Source organism: Saccopteryx leptura, chromosome 3 (genome assembly GCF_036850995.1).
Source record: "Saccopteryx leptura isolate mSacLep1 chromosome 3, mSacLep1_pri_phased_curated, whole genome shotgun sequence".
Classification (NCBI taxonomy): Eukaryota; Metazoa; Chordata; class Mammalia; order Chiroptera; family Emballonuridae; genus Saccopteryx; species Saccopteryx leptura.
In genome coordinates, this window is record NC_089505.1 from 95,277,595 (window position 1) to 95,294,148 (window position 16,554).

A 16,554-nucleotide genomic window follows, 5' to 3' on the forward strand; every position below is an offset into this window, starting at 1 on the left:
CACCCTCAGTTGGACCGCTGCACAGGGACACTCATGGATCCGTGTGGACTGACGTGGGTTCAGTGGGCACTAGGAAAGGAGGTTTTCAGCTGAGGTGCCGGACACACACGCCAATGGACACTCACAGCCCTGGGTGTAAATCTCGGCTCTACCATTGATTAGGGCGCAGGGATCTGTGCCTGTGAGCCTTGGTTTCTTCATAGGAAATCAGAATGTCATCCTGACCTGACAGGACTGTGGCGAGGGTCACACCAGAAAACTAATGCTTAAATTCTCTGGGACTCAGTCAATGCATCTGTAAAATTGGGGCAGTAGAGCCACATCCTTGAGTTGTTGTGAGGATGAGCAGGTGGTAAAATAAATAAATAAATAAAATTCTGGTAAGTGTTTTGGGAAGGGGGCCGTGATCTTGAGCACTAGTGGAGCCTGAGGCAGTGAAAGGCGGGGACCCCAGGCAGTGGAAAGCGGGGACCAGGACTGCTGTGAGGCTCCCCAAAGACAGGATTTGGCACAGGCTCAGGAATCTGGTACCACTGTGTCCGCTGGTTAGAGTATTTATTTATTTATTTTAATTAATTAATTAATTAAATTTTTTTTAGAGTATTTCTAAATGAGCCTAGGGTGGTCATCAGGAGGGCGGGGCTTTGGTAGAAAGCAGTGCGATTAATGAATGGAGCCCAGCCTAGGAGTCTGCAGCTCCCTCCCCGTTTACTGCCTGACCTTGGCCATCTCACATTTCTTCTCTGGGTCCCCGTTTTCTAATCTAATCGAAGGAGTGATAATTTGCACTCTGCTGATCCCGCAGGGCAGCTTGGGAGAATCCACCAAGAGACGTGGCATGTAAATAGATGGGGGTGCGCGCGCGCGTGTGTGTGTGTGTGTGTGCGCGCGGACACACGCACACACTGCTGGCCCTTGGAAGCAAGGGGAGGGAGATATTTGCCATGCATCGTGGTTCTTCCTCAGGGGCAGCCCCAAGAATCGGTGGGGCCTCCACTACCATAATGGGACAATCAACCCAGCCTTGTAAAGGTCACAGCCTAGTCACCAGCTGCTCCACTCCCTGGAAACATTAGTCACTATTATTTTTTTGCTTAAAAATAACCTCATGCTCCCTCCTGAACCTGGGACCCGAGTTTCCAGCTAAGGCTCAGTGTTCTGTTTTGTGCTTTGGCTGACACTCCTCCGGAACCCCCGCCCCAGCTCTCCCGTGAGGTATAGGTGGGGGCTCCAGGTCAGTGCGGTGATGCTGAGCCCACTAGAGCCCCCACAAATGAGGACCAGCTGCTCTTTGCCAGAGCTTCACGCACATGTTTTACTCCCCCCACGTTTCAGCTTATTATCACCCCCATTTTGCAGAGAGGTCTCCGAAAGCCAAAGTGCCCCATTCTTCAGGCCATGTGCTTTCTGAGTAGATTTTTTTTTTTTTGACAGAGATAGAAAAACAGAGAGAGGGACAGATAGGGACAGACAGACAGGCAGTAATTCTTCATGGTGGCACCTTATTTGTTGAATGATTGCTTTCTCATATGTACCTTGACCGGGAGGCTACAGCAAACTGAGTAACCCCTTGCTCAAGCCAGGAACTTGGGCTTAAGCTGGAGACCTTGAGCTTCAAGCCAGTGACCATGGGGTCATGTCTATGATCCCATGCTCAAGCCTGCGACCCCGTGTTCAAGCTGGTGAGCCCGCGCTCAAACCTTGGGATCTCGAACCTGGGTCCTCTGTGTTCCAGTCTGGCGCTTTATCCACTGTGCCACGGCCTGGTCAGGCTCTGAGCAGATTTTTTTGTATTTTTTTTTGTATTTTTCTGAAGCTGGAAACGGGGAGAGACAGTCAGACAGACTCCCGCAAGCGCCCGACCAGGATCCACCCGGCACGCCCTCCAGGGGCAACGCTCTGCCCACCAGGGGGCGATGCTCTGCCCCTCCGGGACGTCACTCTGCCGTGACCAGAGCCACTCTAGCACCTGGGGCAGAGGCCAAGGAGCCATCCCCAGCGCCCGGGCCATCTTTGCTCCAATGGAGCCTCGGCTGCGGGAGGGGAAGAGAGAGACAGAAAGGAAGGAGAGGGGGAGGGGTGGAGAAGCAGATGGGCGCTTCTCCTATGTGCCCTGGCCGGGAATCGAAACCGGGACTTCAGCACGCCAGGCCGACGCTCTACCACTGAGCCAACCGGCCAGGGCCTCTGAGCAGATTTTTTAAAACTCTTTCCATTGCTGTATTTTTTCTGTGTTGACAACAGCATTTTCATCTGCATATTTTTGGAGCCTGGTCTCACTTGTGCGAGGTTTGCAGTTCAGCTCTGCAGGTAACAGGTCTGGAAGTGAAGCCCCGAGGGGTGAAGGTGATGCCTGAGATCTCCCCGTGGTGGAGCTGGGGCTGGGCTGGGACCTCAGTCTGGATGCAGCATGGCACACCCGATTTGACGGAGACCTCCCCCCCAAGATTGCTCAGGCCCGGGTGGCACTTGTCTGTCTAGGCTAGTGGACTCTCAGGTCTTTGTCCCCAAGCTTTTGGTTCCAGGCATTTCATGTGGGGCCTTGGAAGCAAAGGGACTGCTCCTGGACACTGGACCAGGTGCGTCCACTACTGACCATCCTGGACCTATGTGGGAAACTCAGGTTTGGGGTAAGGGATCCTGACGCGTTTAATGCCCGACCGACCATCCCTGTTTTACCCCCAGGATGCTGAGGCCAGAGCTGAGAGCCTGAGTCAGAACTTGGTCCTAAGTCTTCTCTTTTCCACTTAAAAAATGCCAAGGAGGCCCAGGACAGGCACTCGGACCCCAGAAACTAATGCTGACAATGAGAGGAAATGCTCGAGCCTATTGTGTGCCTGGCACATTTCTGGGCTTTTATACGTGTTCTCGCGTCCCCCTCACTCTACCGGGTGGATGTGGTGTTGTCATCACCTCTGCTTTATGGACAGGGAAGCGGAGGTGGGGCTCAGGGGCCAAAGCACAGGCACCCCTACCCACCCCGCACCTGTCCTCCGCTCACCAGCCCTGTCCCTTGGCCAGCAGGGGCTGAGAGGAACCTGCTGTACGAGGATGTGCACCGGGACGGGGCGCCCAGGGAGGCGGACGACCTAGGCTGGAGCTCCAGCGAGTTTGAGAGCTACAGCGAGGACTCAGGGGAGGAGGCCAAGCCGGAGGCAGAGCCCGCCAAGCACCGAGTGTCCTTCCAGCCCAAGGTGAGGAGGTGGGGGACATCTCTCACCCTGGCCAGGGCACCGAGACCCCCTCAGGGAGGGGGATAATGTGGGCCTGAGACTCGCTTCTAAACGGGGATTCCCAGGAATGTCTGAGAGAGGAAGTGGCCCAAGTGCCCTGAGACAGGAGAGGACCGGCCGGCAGGCGTTGCTGTCTGGCTGTGGAGAGCCCTAACCCTGGGGTGGGCGTGGTTCCTACCGGGCACGGTGCTCGCCCCGCTCCATGTCTCTGGCAGATCCCGGCATTGATCATGAGGCTCGCGGGCTCAGATCTGGCTTCAGAGCCCTTTTCAACACAGAGCTCCGGGCAGCCGAGCCAGCTGATCAGGGTTGGTGCTCGGATCAAATCAGTTTGATCGTCCTGCCCTGCGTTGTTCTGTGGCCTCAGACTAATCTGAGACCTGCACAGCCCTCTGCCTGGGGAGGAGAACAAGTGGGGGGGGGGCTGGGGGGGCTGCTGTGGCTAAGACAGAGCTGCCGGAAGGCTTCCTTCCCCGCCCTTTCAAAGTGCCATCCGTGCATTGGTTTCTTCTGATGTTTCTGCCCGGAACAGGGTTCATTCTGCTGGTTTCGGGAAGGGAGCCACAGCGGCCGAGAGGAGGGCGGATTGTCTGGTTTCTCCTTTCCTGTGACGGCCTCCCTTTCCCCATTTATTCTATAGAAGCCTCCAGAAGGCAGAGTCTCTCCAGGCCGAGGTTAGGGATTTAGTGTGAGCAGCTTCTTCCAGGCGGGCCCTGACTGACCTGTGGAGACTGAGTCAGTCTCCTCTCAGGCTCTTTTTGAAAAGACACTAACCAGGCAGGTGAGCTCAACCTGCTGGCCAGTCCTGCCTGAAGGTGGGGCAGGAACAAGACTGGGGTCCCAGGCCCGAGCTGGGGACTTTGGAGGCCTTCAAGTCTTTCCTGGTGCCTCCGGCCCCTTTCTAAGTTTGGGGACCCCTCTGAGAGAGGAGTGCTGGTCAAAGCAGCACCCGCATTTAAGAGTCTTCACACAGACTTTCCTCAGATCAAGAAGGGCTCCCCAAATCCTCGGGAAGACTGGGAGCTGAGCAGGTTTCTCCTGAACCCTGGTCTTCTGGTGGCTGGGCCTCCGTGGGCTGGGCCACGCAAAATGGCCTTGATGTCTTGCTAGCAAAAAAGTTAAGCATCTGTGACACTGCTGTGTTCCCAGTCAATACCTTAGGGGGTGTGGGCTGGGGTACACGGAAACAGGAAGAGCCAACTGGGCTTGGGAAACTTTTGTGGCCTACGAGGAGACACTGGCTATAAAATAATTGGTGAAAAATCTAGACAAAATGCCTTTCTGTAAACTTGAACTCTTGCACCTGTGGTTGCCGGCCTGACATGGGTGGGATGTGGGGGATGGGTCAGGGGAGGCTTTGAAGAGAGGCGAGCTGAGGGCTGAGGTGCAGGAGCCAGAGGAGATGGAGGGGGTCTTAGGCTGAAGGAACGGCCTGGAGAAAACCCAGGAATGGGCCCCTCCTGCTGCTGTCCTCAGAAGGAGCAGTGTGCACTGCTTTAAGGGAGAAAGGAGACTTTAGTTCTGAAGCTACCATGTGCCCCGGGCAGCCTGTGTACAGGAGGGCAGGATGGGTACGTCTCAGCCCTGCTCTGGGTCACAGGAGCAAGTGGGCCCGATGCCTGGGCAGCCATTGTCTCAGTCTCTGGCTGTCCCTCCTGGTCCCCTATAGCCATCTTCCCAGCCCCTGCCTTCTTGCTGGGGACTGGGAGGGCACCACAGGCACCTCTCGGAGGGCGGGAGGCATGAAGACACTGAACCCGGGCTCCGGCGGTGGCGCTCAGGCTTGCACAGACATCAGGATCACATGGTAGCTGCTTGAAATCACAGATTCGAGGGCCTCACTCCCTCAGAGACTCTGGTTCAGAGATTGGGTGTGGCAGGGCAATCTGCCTTTTAACCAGTACTCTGCCCCCAGGGGCACTCTGAAAATGTTGGGCTGGCCCTTCCAGAGCCTGGCTCCAGGGCGAGGTCTCTGGCTGCTGCCCTGAGCTCATGTCCCTCACACCCTGAGGCTGGCTGGGGCTTTGGACTCTTCCTCAGCAGACAAATAATGTGACAGAGTTCTTGGAATTTCTAACCACGAGGACTTTTTCTCTGGCCATGGGCCAAGACCCTCCTGCTCCTTGACCCGTGGGCTCCCAGGAGGACGGAATTGTGGAGGGGCCCTCCTCTGGTGCCCACCCTGCCCGGGAACCGCCCCCTGCTCCAAGCCATGCCTGCAGTGCTCTGCCCTCCTGAGCTTCTTGGGGCGCACCTGCTCCCGTGCCTGGCAATGCAGTGGCTGCCGCTGCTTGGCTGTGTGTTGTGTGGTTGTGGGGCACTGGTCAGCAGAGATCTGGGGAAGTGTTTTGTTCCTGTCCTCGGAGACAGAGCGGGGCCTGGCACCCTGCCCAGCTGCAAGAGAACGAATAGAATTTCTTCTCCAGATGTCTCAAGAGGTCAGCTCTCGGTGGGTGGATTTTTAGCCAAAGAAAGTGATGGAGCGGTCTGCGGAGGGCCCTCCGTGGAAGCAGCTGACCCAGATGTAGCAGGAGCCTGGTGCTCATGTTAATAAGAACCTGCTGGTCACCACCCAGTGGTCAGTGGCAGTTATTATATTATTATTTTTCTAGTGGTGGAATGGGCTGCACTGAACTTTTCCTCTTTCTGATTGTGACCTCTTCATAATCAAAGTCACTGTGACCCAGCTGGTCAGGGGGTGGGGCAGAAATGCCAGCTCTGACTTCAGCCTTGTTGACTCCCCTGCTCTGATCTGGCCAGTTCTGCAGGTGACTTCCGGTCCTGGCTCCTCTGATCCTTAGAGAGGTGGAGGGCACGGGACGGCCCGCGCGGGCTTTATGAACTGATTGTGCCCATCTTATTCACGGAGGAAACAGGACTCAGTGCGTGTTCCGAACTTCCCGGTGTTTGAGAAGTCTGAGTAACTCCCAGAAGGATCCCTGTCCTGTCACTTCTTATAGAACTATCACGTACCTTTGCCCGGTGTGGGCAGCTTACAAAGCAGTTTCACGTGTTTTTTCCTAATACCCTAGAGTGGTTGATATTTTTGGCATTAAGAGTCTCCTGTTGTTCACCAGAGAACCTAAGGGACTGAAGCTCAGAGAGGTTAGATGATGTGGTTAAGGTCACACAGCCAGTAGGTGGTAGAGTCACAACTTACTACCTATGACTTGAAAGAAAATACCTCATCTGTTCATCCATCCATCCATCTATCCATACATCCATCTATTCATCCGTCTGTCTGTCTGTCCATCAGTCTCATCAACTATCCATCCATCAACAGATATTGAGCACTTATTTGAATAAGATATTACGGTAATAACTTCCCTTTTTTGAGTACTTATCATACTTTGGGCTTTCCATGTATCATTCATTTAACTCTCAACAACTCTATGAAGTAGTTATTATTAGGTCAGCTTACCAGTGAGGGAGCTGCAACTCAGCTGAAGAGGCTTTCCCGGCCAGTAGGCGGGGAGTGGTGATTTGAATGCAGGCTCGCCTGCCTCCAGACCTCGTGCTCTCGATCTCTCTGCGTGTCTACTTCTCTAGAAGACATGCCTGTCTTGGTCATCTGTGTACTTTACCAAATATCACTGTTGCTTATGCATTTCATGCATTTGAATGTCTATCTGTTCATGTGTCCATCCATCCATCTTCCCAGATGGTATGTAAGCTGGTCACCCATCCATCCTTACATCCAGTTGTCCACCCCTCCCTGCCTCCCTCCCTCTGTTTATCCCTGCCTTCCACTAGTGGTGTGCTAGAGCCAGCTTGTCCTAGCTTGTAAGAACCCAAGAACCAATTGTGTGTATCTCTCTGCAGTTCTGCATCCAGTGGCATCAGGTTGATAGCCTGAAGTTGGTTAGGCGGGAGCATCCGCACCACGGCAATGCTACAGAGCAGAGCTCTTCTTCCTAGAGAGCCAGTTGTTAAATGTTTATCAGCACAGCACTGTCCTATCCACTTACCAGTCCGTTCATCCTTTTATCTTTTCATTCCTCCATCCATTTGTCCTGTTAATACAGTCACTTAACTAAATTTGTCCATCTGCTCACCTGTCCATTTATCTCTCCATCCATCCATCCATCCATCCATCCATCCATGAGCCTGTCCATCTACCTATTCCGTCAGTTTTCCATCCATCTGCCCAACCATCCCTCTATCCATCACCCATCTTTCTGTGCATTTGCCTACTCATCTGTTTATCCCCTTGCTCACCCATTCCATCCATCCATCCACCTGCCATCCATCCATCTCACAATATTGCCAAGAACCTCTTATATCACCAGCCCCCAGGATGGGGAGATGACAAAGGCACAGTCCTTGTCCTCCCAGCATTGTCCCCCTTCCCTGAGAGGGGGTCTGGGCTGTTTCCCCCCATCCCTCCCCTGCTGCAGAGACCCAGCGCCAGCTTCCTGACACGTTGGGGTTGGGCGATGCTGGAGTCAGTTTCGGGCAGGAGCCTGGCTGGACTGCTGCTCGGGCCCTGGTCCTCCCCAGGTCCCCAACCCTGCCTGCCCCGAGGTGTCCGTCCGCCACCTTACCTGAGTCTCCTTTCTCCTCTGTTGTCCCTGTTTTGTCTCCTCCCTGTCCTGCCTGCTCCTGTCACCTGCTCTCCTTCTGCCTGGCCGCTTGGGGGCTCCAGCTTTCTCCAGACCTGACTAGGCTAAAGGAGAGGTGCTCCAGGACTAAGAGAGACATCTTGGCTTTAAGAGTTGGGGGGAGAGACATGCAGGAGCTGAAGCACAAGTACGATTGTAAGGTATTGTTTGTCTGTCCCTCCCAAGTCCCGGGGCCGCAGAGGGTGGGCCTGAGTCCTGGGCTGCCCCCCGAGACCCGGAACTGGCCGCATCTCGCGTCTGCGCTGGACCTGGTGGCTGCCTTCGCGGGCTTGTTTCTTCCCGTGGCCTCGCCTCTCCCCCCCCCCCCAATCAAGGGAAACCCTAACCGTCTACAGGGATTCCTGAGTGGGACTTCAAACGGAGGGTCCTCAGGATCACCTGGGGTGCTCTGAAACATGTAGATTCCCGAGCTTCACCCCCAGAGATGCGGACCCTGTGGGTCTGGACCAAGGCCCCAGAATCTGCGTATTTAATGACTATGGTGGATGGGTTTGGGTTCCACTTGGAAAAATGTGAGTGTTGGTGACATTGGACATCCCGCCTCCTCCTAGCTGTTCAGAGAGATTCAGGGTACCTTCTTCTCAGCCTGGGCACTCACACTTCTGGGTAATGACGCTGCTTCCATTAACTGGGCCCCTGCCGTGTGCTATATGGGCTTTGAAGGCCTGTAGGCCTGGGTTTGGATCCCTGTCCCACCCCTTTCTCTCTGTGTGATCCTGGCAGGTCTCTCGACCTCTCTGACCTCAGTGTCCTTGCCTGTGAGATGGTTGTAAGGGTTAGATGAGCTCAGTCCTGTGCTTGACACAACCTGAGAGCTCCATGGATGGGGCGTTATTATCTGTGTGCCTGACTGTTCTGTCCCCAGGGCACCCTGAGGGGCAGCTGTCTAACTGCTGTCATTGAGCGTAGGTGAGGACACTGAGGGTCACGCCAGCGGTCAGCAGCAGAGCGGGGTGTCAAGCCTGCGTGTTCTCTGGCCTGTAGCACTGTCCTTTTCATCAGAACCTGAGGCCTCCCAGGAAGAGGCGCTTCACAGTCTGAGGCCCTTTTACAGACCGCACGAGAGGCCTGGGACCTGGGGTCAGGGCAGGAGGAGGAGGCTCAGAGGGGAGCAGACAAGAGGTCAAGAGCAGGGTGCACTCCGTGACCTCGGCCTCTGCACTGTGAAGATGGGTGGGGGTGGCAAGTGAACTCAGGGACACCTTTGGGGTATTCACCTGTTCTTTTCTTTGCCCAGGAAAATGCCAACAGAAGGGTTTCAGGTGGATCCCCCAAAGACCACTTGTTAGGACAGCCCCTCCTGACGGCTCTCTGCCGGGACAGGAACTGGGCTTCAGGACAGGGGTTTCCCATCTGGGGGTGGGGGGGCGTGACCCCATCAGAAGAGAGTTAGCATCTTTGTGCAGTTTGGGGTTGACAGCTGCCCCTCTTGTTAGTTCTCAAAGGTGTTTATGACCCTCCCTGCCCCAAAGGCCAAGAATTGCTACTCTAGAATTGTCCTTGTAGGTACAGGAAGGGACTAGGGACTTCCCTTCCCCACTGTTGGTTGTTTCTAGAAAGTAGGCCTTGTTCCTGAAAAGCCGCCTCCCTCCCCCTTCCCCCCGGCCTCAGCACCTCCTGGGTTTTCAGGAAGCTTTCCTCTCCTGGACCCCCAAGAAGTGCCCCAACCCTTATGCTGGGGACGCAGGAGGTGTTTGGAGGAAGGTGACAGTAAGAGCAGAGACCGGGGACCCCCAGACAAGGGCTCCCCCTCCTTCAGCAGAGAGCTTCCGGAAGGAGAGGGTTTTCCTAGAACTGCACTGTCCGTTACAATAGCCATGCGGTTATTTAAATCTAAAGCAGTTAAAATGAAATACAATGAGGAATTTGGGTCCTCAGTCACATCAGCCACTTTTCAAACATCCGATTACTATTATATTGGACAGCACAGGGAGGAAGCATTTCCATCCTTGTAGAAACTTTCCTCCAACAGCTCTGACTGTGTGTCGGGGAAGATGCCAGGGCCGGGCTGGGAGCGGAGGGGACAAAGGAATGAGTTAGGGGACAGCAGCTCTGTTTGCAGGCCTGGGGTTCCCGCCGTGCCCAGGGTGCCCGCTTCTGCTCCTGGGCACGCCTCCTCTCGTGCCCGCGTGCTGCTTAGCTTGCTGCGCCTGTGTCCACGGGGCCCTCCCCGCCCAGGGGAAGCTGCACCCTGCTCGGTGGCAACTCCAGCCTTCTCCCCTTTCCCGGACAGTGGCTCAGTAAGAAAACTGGCTATTTGGGGGGCAAGGGACGGGGTCCCTGACGGGTTCAGCAGAGGGAGGGTGTGCACGCACCTCCTTTTAGTCGCCCCTTCAGTAACTACTGGCGTTTGCACAGCTCACCATTCTGTCCCCTGTGCTTTCTCAGACCCGGTCTGTTTGGTCCTCACAGACCCTGGTGAGTCTCAGTGAGAAACAGAGGTCGCTGGGGAGCGGCGGAGCTGGGGTTTGAACCCAGGCTAGGACTCCAGGCCTCGAGCCTTTCCCCCCCGTATTACACCTTCTTCTTAATTTGATTTGAGTAGGTACTGTGTGATTTGTCCCAAAGAGAAAAAAAAATCAAGTTAGGACTTCCCCTTACCCACGAAGAGGGTCCTCCCAAGGAAATCCCCCAGGACACGGATGCCTCTTCTCACCTCGTCCTGGGAGGGCTCAGGGCAGCACTGACCCACTGTCCCTCTCGGCCTCTGCTGCCACCTCTCTGGGAGGGAATGGGCTCTGGGGTCCTGGTGTTGGTAGTCCTGGCCTGGAGGCCTGGCTGGGGCTGGTGGCCCTGGTGGCAGGTGTCCCAGGGCCTCCCCAGCTTCTCTGATGAGCCCCTCTGCCTTTGCCCAGATGACTCAGTTCATGAAGGCTGCCAAGAGCGGGACCAAGGACGGGCTGGAGAAGACGAGGATCGCTGTCTTGCGCAAAGTGTCCTTTCTGCACAGGAAAGACGTCCTCGGTGAGGCGCTGTGGACCGGGTTGGGAGGGGGCTGGCGCTCAGCTCTGTGACAGCAGGGACTGGTGGGCGAGGTCACCAGTGTCTGGGCTTCTCTGGCTGTGGGGCTCGGGGACCGTTTCCGGTGGCTGTTTCACCCTATTTCCTACTTCTCTTGGAGGCGTGGCCTGCTCCTCCAGGAGGGGTGGGGCCTCTCCCTTCAGTGTCCCTGACCTTGCCCTTGGACTCCAACCACCTGTGCTGTCTGGCTCACCTGGCCTCATCTTTGAGTGCTGTTGCTCCTTCCTTCCTTTATCCATCCACCCACCTCCCCCCAGCCAGTATTTACTGAACACTTACTAAGTGCCACCAAGATGAATTGAACAGCATTTCCTCCAGGAGCTCCTGGCGCAGTGGGGGAGACAGGCATGTGGACGGGAAATGACAGAAATGACAATACAGATGACAGGTGGCCTGGCAGCGTGGTGGGGTACCATGGCGAGGGGTGGAGAAAATGGGCATGGAATGTGGGAATGAAAGGTCAGGGAAGGGCTGCAAGCAGGAGAAGAAGGCCAGGTCAGTCTGCAGCGCGGAACGGGAGAGGAACAGGTGCTGTGGGTGCAGGGTTGAGCATGTACAAAGGCCAGGGGGCAGGGACATAGGATGTCTGAGAAATGATTTTCGTGATAGTTCACATGTATCAAGGATTTCTTGCATGCTAGGCACTCCTGAGAGCGTTACAGCTCCCCACTTGCTGCTTATAAACCCCAAACAGCTACAGAGGGCTGTCCTGTTCCCATTCAGAGATGGGAGAACAGCCACAGAGTGGTTCAGTGACTTGCCTGGGGGCGCACAGGCATGGAAGGGATGGGGAGGCCTCTCCCTCTGGCTGGAGTGAGGGGAGGGGCGAGAGTTTGGGTCCAGGTTAGGTGTTTAAGTCAGGGAGAACTTTGAGGCTCTGCACCCTATTTAGAAGTTAGGTATTTGGCCCTCTCTGTGCCTCAGTTTGCTCATCTGGACAGTGGGCTAATACGGCATCTGGCTCAGGGAGCTGTGGTGCGTATGATGGAGGCAGTGCCTGGAAAGAGACTGGCCCAGCCCTCAGCGCCTGTGTGATAGGCATTATTCTCAGTGGGTGGGCAGTAAGTGGGGGTGTCTCGTGCCAGGACCGAATCTCGCTGTCCTGAGTTCAGATCTCCTCCATGGCCTCCCTGCCCTGTGACGCTGCATAGCTAATCCCCATGCAGTGCTAAGCCTTTGGGGGAGCCCCGGCCCCCAGTGAGGAAGAGGACGGGCCCAGCAGTCATTCCAAACTTAGTGGAGTGGCCTGGAGAAAGGGCAGGAGAGAGAGGCCGGCTGGCTCGGAGCTGTTTCTGGTCACTCTCCCCACCCCCAGGCCGGCCAGGCCCTCCCCACTGACCTGTTAGCCCAGAGCCTTTCCTAAAGTGACCCTCCCACCAGAGGCGTTATTAATAGCCGAGGCCGGGCTCAAATCACTGGCCAAGAATGTTACCCAGTGGCACATGGGGGAAGAGGAAGCCGCAGGGCCGGCGGCTGCGGTGGGTGCGGAGTGATGCCCGGGGGGCCATGTGGGCCAGGCAGGAGGGCCTTCACCACCCCCACCCCCACACGGTCGTTCGCTGCCCCTCCTCCTCTTCCTCTTCTGTCTCCTGCTCAGGTAAGGGCCCGCCTGGCTGTGCCCGATCTCTCGGCCCCCGGAGTCGCTGCCACTTCTTCTTTTTTCCCAGCTTCCCCACAGCACCCACTTCCTGCTGCCCGCGGCCACCGCCACTGGCTGCAGAGCCACGGGCAGCCAGGGTCCCGTCTCCCTGTGCCCGCGGCTCTCTCGTGGGGGCCGGACCTCCAAGGCCAGACCCCTGCCCGCTGCCCGGCTCCCCTCTCTCTCTGTGCCTGAGCCTCCACCTCCCTCTGCCCTCTGTCTGAGACCCACCCCGGCTCTCGCCCGCGCTGCCCGAAGGATAGCACCCCAACTTTTTCCTTTGTCCGTCTTTGCCTAGTTTTTTGAAAGATGAAAACACAAAGCCAAACACAAAGCTTGTTCTTTTGGGGGCTTTCTTCCCAGTTTTAGGCATCCGGAAGAAAACTATTTTTAGTGCCTAGCGATGGAGACACAGGCGCCCGCGGCCCTGCCAGGCCAGCAGCGGGCGAGGGTGAGCGGGGACAGTGACCGCTGGCGGAGCGGGTTCTGAGAGCCGGGTCCCCGCCGCCTGCCGCTCTGTTCTTCCTCCCTCCCTCGCTCACGTTTATTTAGGGACAGACTGTTGTAACAGAGTGTGGCCCTGGATACAGCGACTGGGCTCTGACCCTGCGTGGCCCTCAGAGCTGCTCATCACCAGGACCCTGGGCTAGGGGGGGTTCTCAGCTCTGGGAGCTTGCACAGGGTGTGTTGTCCTTGCCTCACACGTGTCACCGGCCCCTCTGACTTTCCAGGTGACTCAGAGGAGGAGGATATGGGGCTCCTGGAGGTCAGCGTTACAGACATCAAGCCCCCAGCCCCGGAGCTGGGCCCCATGCCGGACGGCCTGAGCCCTCAGCAGGTCTGTGGGAGGTGCAAGGGGGGGTGGGCTTCTCCAGGGTAAGGACTGGTTGGGGTCCCAGCCTACCACCTGGGGCCACAAGGTCTTGAAGGGGAAGCAGTGGTCGGGGCTCTTGGCAGAACCCGGTGGGGGCCCCTTGGCCTCTCTTCTCGGCCACCTGCGCAGGCGTCCAAGCTGGGCCCGGCGTGTTCCGGGCTGTGAGCGTGGGCAGTGGGGCCCCCAGCATCTGCAGCTTTGCTTCCCACGCCCACGGCAACCAGAGCAGCTCCGGTTCAACTGTTTTAAAGGAAGGTGGTGTTTGAAGAGAGGGGTTACAATTCAAGGGGGGGCTGAGAAGCACTGAACTAACCCAACTCAGAGAGCACTCTGGAGGTGGGCGGGGTGCCCAGTGCCACCCGCGGTCCACCTGTACCCAAGCTGGGGCCTCAGAGTCACCACGGGCCTCCCCTAGGAGCTGGGGCTCCTCAGGCGACGTCTTCCTTGTCTCAGCGTCACACTGAGATGGGGTGGCTTTGCCCCGGGACCTTGACTGTCACATTTGATTCCCTCCCAACCCGGGCTTTCCCAGCCCCAAGCAGAGGGAGAGGCCCCTGCTGTCCTCTGGTTGTGAGGACACCGAACAAGACGTGTGAGGGGCACCAAGCTCCAAGGAGGGATTTGTCACCTTTTTTAAGGTGGCAGAAAATCCTGATGTTTGGCCTCTTTGACAAGTCAGGGAGATATGGCCACACCTCTCACCTTGGGAATACATCTACCTGCTCCCTTTACTTCTGTTACCCACCTGGCCCCTGAACGGCATTGAGATGGTGCCCCCCCTTCCCCTGCCCCAGTGCAGCGAGTCGCTCTCAGAACGGTCAGAGCCGGGCAGACCCAGTGAGGGTCAGTCACCATCCCAGGCCCCCAGCTCGTAACCCAGGGCTCCTCTTCCTGGTGTTGGCTGGCCTTCCTGCCCAGGAGCCTTTGCGTTTCTGGGATCAGGCAAGAGAAATTGCTCTAGCTCAGTGGCTCTCAAATAGACAATTTTGTGCCCCAGGGGACAGTTGGCAATGTCTGGTGACATCTTTGGTTGTCACACGGGGAGATGCTACTGGAACCTAGGGGGTAAGGGCCAGGGATACTGCTAAGCATCTTACAGTGCACAGGCTGGCCCCCAGCAGAGGATCACCTGGCCTCAGACGTCGGCGTGCCGGGGTGGGGAACTGCGCTGGGAACAGCTTGGGCACCTGGGCATCCTTGACAGTGCATCCAACCGTGGGACAGCTTGCAGGACAGTGGCCTGGCTTGTCACACAGTCGTGTGCAGTGTGGGCTGTGGATAGACCTGGGCCGCACGCGAGGCGGTGGGAAGAGATGAGAAGGGGTGCTCGTGGCAGGAGGGAGGCGGCCGCGGGAAGCAGAGGAGGTGGAGGAGGGCGCCTGGAATGACACTCACAGGACGGCTGTGAGGACACAGTGAGGGTCAGTTACCATCCCAGCCCTGGACCAAGGTGGGCAGACTCCCCCCTTGGGTATGTCTCACACCTGAACTCTGACCTGGCTTCGCTGCACAATGGAATCACTCGGAAAGCTTGCACACCCCCGACACCCAGGTTGTACCCTGTACCAACTCAGTGAGAATGTCTGGCACGGGAGCCAGGTGACAGCATCTTTCAAAGACGCCCCTGTGATTCCTTTGTGTAGCAAGATTTGTGGCCCCTCTTCCCCCTCTCCCCCCCCCCCGTATCCAGGTGGAAGGGATGCAGGTCACATGTATCTGGCTTGGTGCTGCTCAGGGTGTACCTGAGGGGCCCATTTATTTGAGGAGAGGAGAGATGGGGACGATGAGAGGGAACGGGGAGGGGACCAGGATGTTTAGCCTGAGGTGGAGCCCCCTCGGTGGGGTGGGGGAGCACCCCAAGGATTGTCACGTGGGGGGAGGATTAATTGAGGATTGGATCTACAAGTTGTGGGAGCTGAATTTCAGTACCATCTAAGGAGGACTTTTCTACTAAAGTTGTCCAGAGATGGAGGAGGCCCATCCCCTTGGAAGAGAGGTGGTGACTCCCCCGTCTTTGGAAGTGTGTGAGCAGAGGCCAGGACTTGAGTCCCTATGCCCTCTACTCTATTCTACAGTCTGGGGAGCACGGGTGTTTCTTTGTGGGGGGCAAGGGCTCTGGAAGGAGATGCCGGACCTCCGGCTCTGGAAGGAGATGCCGGACCTCCGGCTCTGGAAGGAGATGCCGGACCTGCAGGCCCCAGAGGGACGGATCTCTTTGGTCCCTCAGTTGTGACACCCTCTGGTCATTGTGACTCCTCTTCCCCTCACCTGGGACTCTGCACAGAGCAGGTGCCGGCCTCGTGCCGAGGTTGGCGCAGGCGCTGACTATGCTCTCCGGCCCGAGCAGGTGGTCCGGAGGCACATCCTGGGCTCCATTGTGCAGAGTGAAGGCAGCTACGTGGAGTCTTTGAAGCGGGTGCTCCAGGTACGACCCCGGGCCCCTGGGGGGAGGGCAGGGAGGCCCCACGGGGACACTTTGCAAGGAGTGTTTGGGGACTATGGGCAGTTTTAAGGGTTGGGAGCCAAAGTCCAGAACTTTTATGGGGGACAGTGGGACTTGCAAATGGGGGACACTAAGGATTCCCGATGCCTTGGTGTTCACGAGAGGACTGCGTTTTCTGAAACAGAGTTGGGGTTCTATGACATGGGGGCTGTTCTGGACAGTCCGGGGCGTGTGGTTTTTTTTCATGCCTGAAAGGGACCATGTCTTCCTCGCCACTCTGGGAGTCCCCGGGACAGGGCCGTGTCTTCCCTCCATCCTGGAGCTCCCCGAGGCGGGGAGCAGGGCGCACCCTCTCACGCGTCAGGGGCTCAGGGAATGCTCAATGGTCACGTGCCTTGATTAAAGTGTCCCCTCCTGGTCTGTCATTTCCATTCCTGGAACGGTGACTCTGCTGGGATGTTGTCTCGGAGCAAGTCCAACAGGGAAGGGGATTGTCGGAGTGGGAGCCACAGAGGGGAGGCCAGCCCGAGGCAGGTGGAGATGGAAACACCCCGTGTTTCTGACAGAGCTGATTGGAGAGTGTGGCTCTAGGTCTGGGGGCCCGGGGAGCTGGCTGGGACACAGCTGCCACTGCCGCATCCGACAGGCTGGCTCAGGCACGGGCAGAGCCGACAGGGCCGCCTGGCCTGGGGGGCTGACTCCACGGAGCCCCTCCAGGCAGG

At 57.1% G+C, this 16,554-nt stretch overlaps 1 protein-coding gene across 13 annotated transcripts in view; it reads left to right on the forward strand.

Moving 5' to 3' along the window:
- The window catches only part of ARHGEF10L (Rho guanine nucleotide exchange factor 10 like), a 170,888-nt gene that overhangs the window by 81,035 nt on the left and 73,299 nt on the right, over nt 1-16,554 (forward strand). For 6 of the 13 annotated variants that reach the window (XM_066375213.1, XM_066375215.1, XM_066375211.1 and 3 more), the window contains exons 7-11: nt 3,022-3,194; nt 7,879-7,995; nt 10,711-10,819; nt 13,247-13,353; nt 15,737-15,814. In XM_066375213.1, coding sequence (XP_066231310.1) covers nt 3,022-3,194; nt 7,879-7,995; nt 10,711-10,819; nt 13,247-13,353; nt 15,737-15,814 — 584 coding nt within the window. Of the gene's footprint in view, nt 1-3,021; nt 3,195-7,878; nt 7,996-10,710; nt 10,820-12,286; nt 12,474-13,246; nt 13,354-15,736; nt 15,815-16,554 lie in introns of those variants that run through there. The other 7 variants (XM_066375217.1, XM_066375219.1, XM_066375221.1 and 4 more) reach the window with 4 other exon arrangements.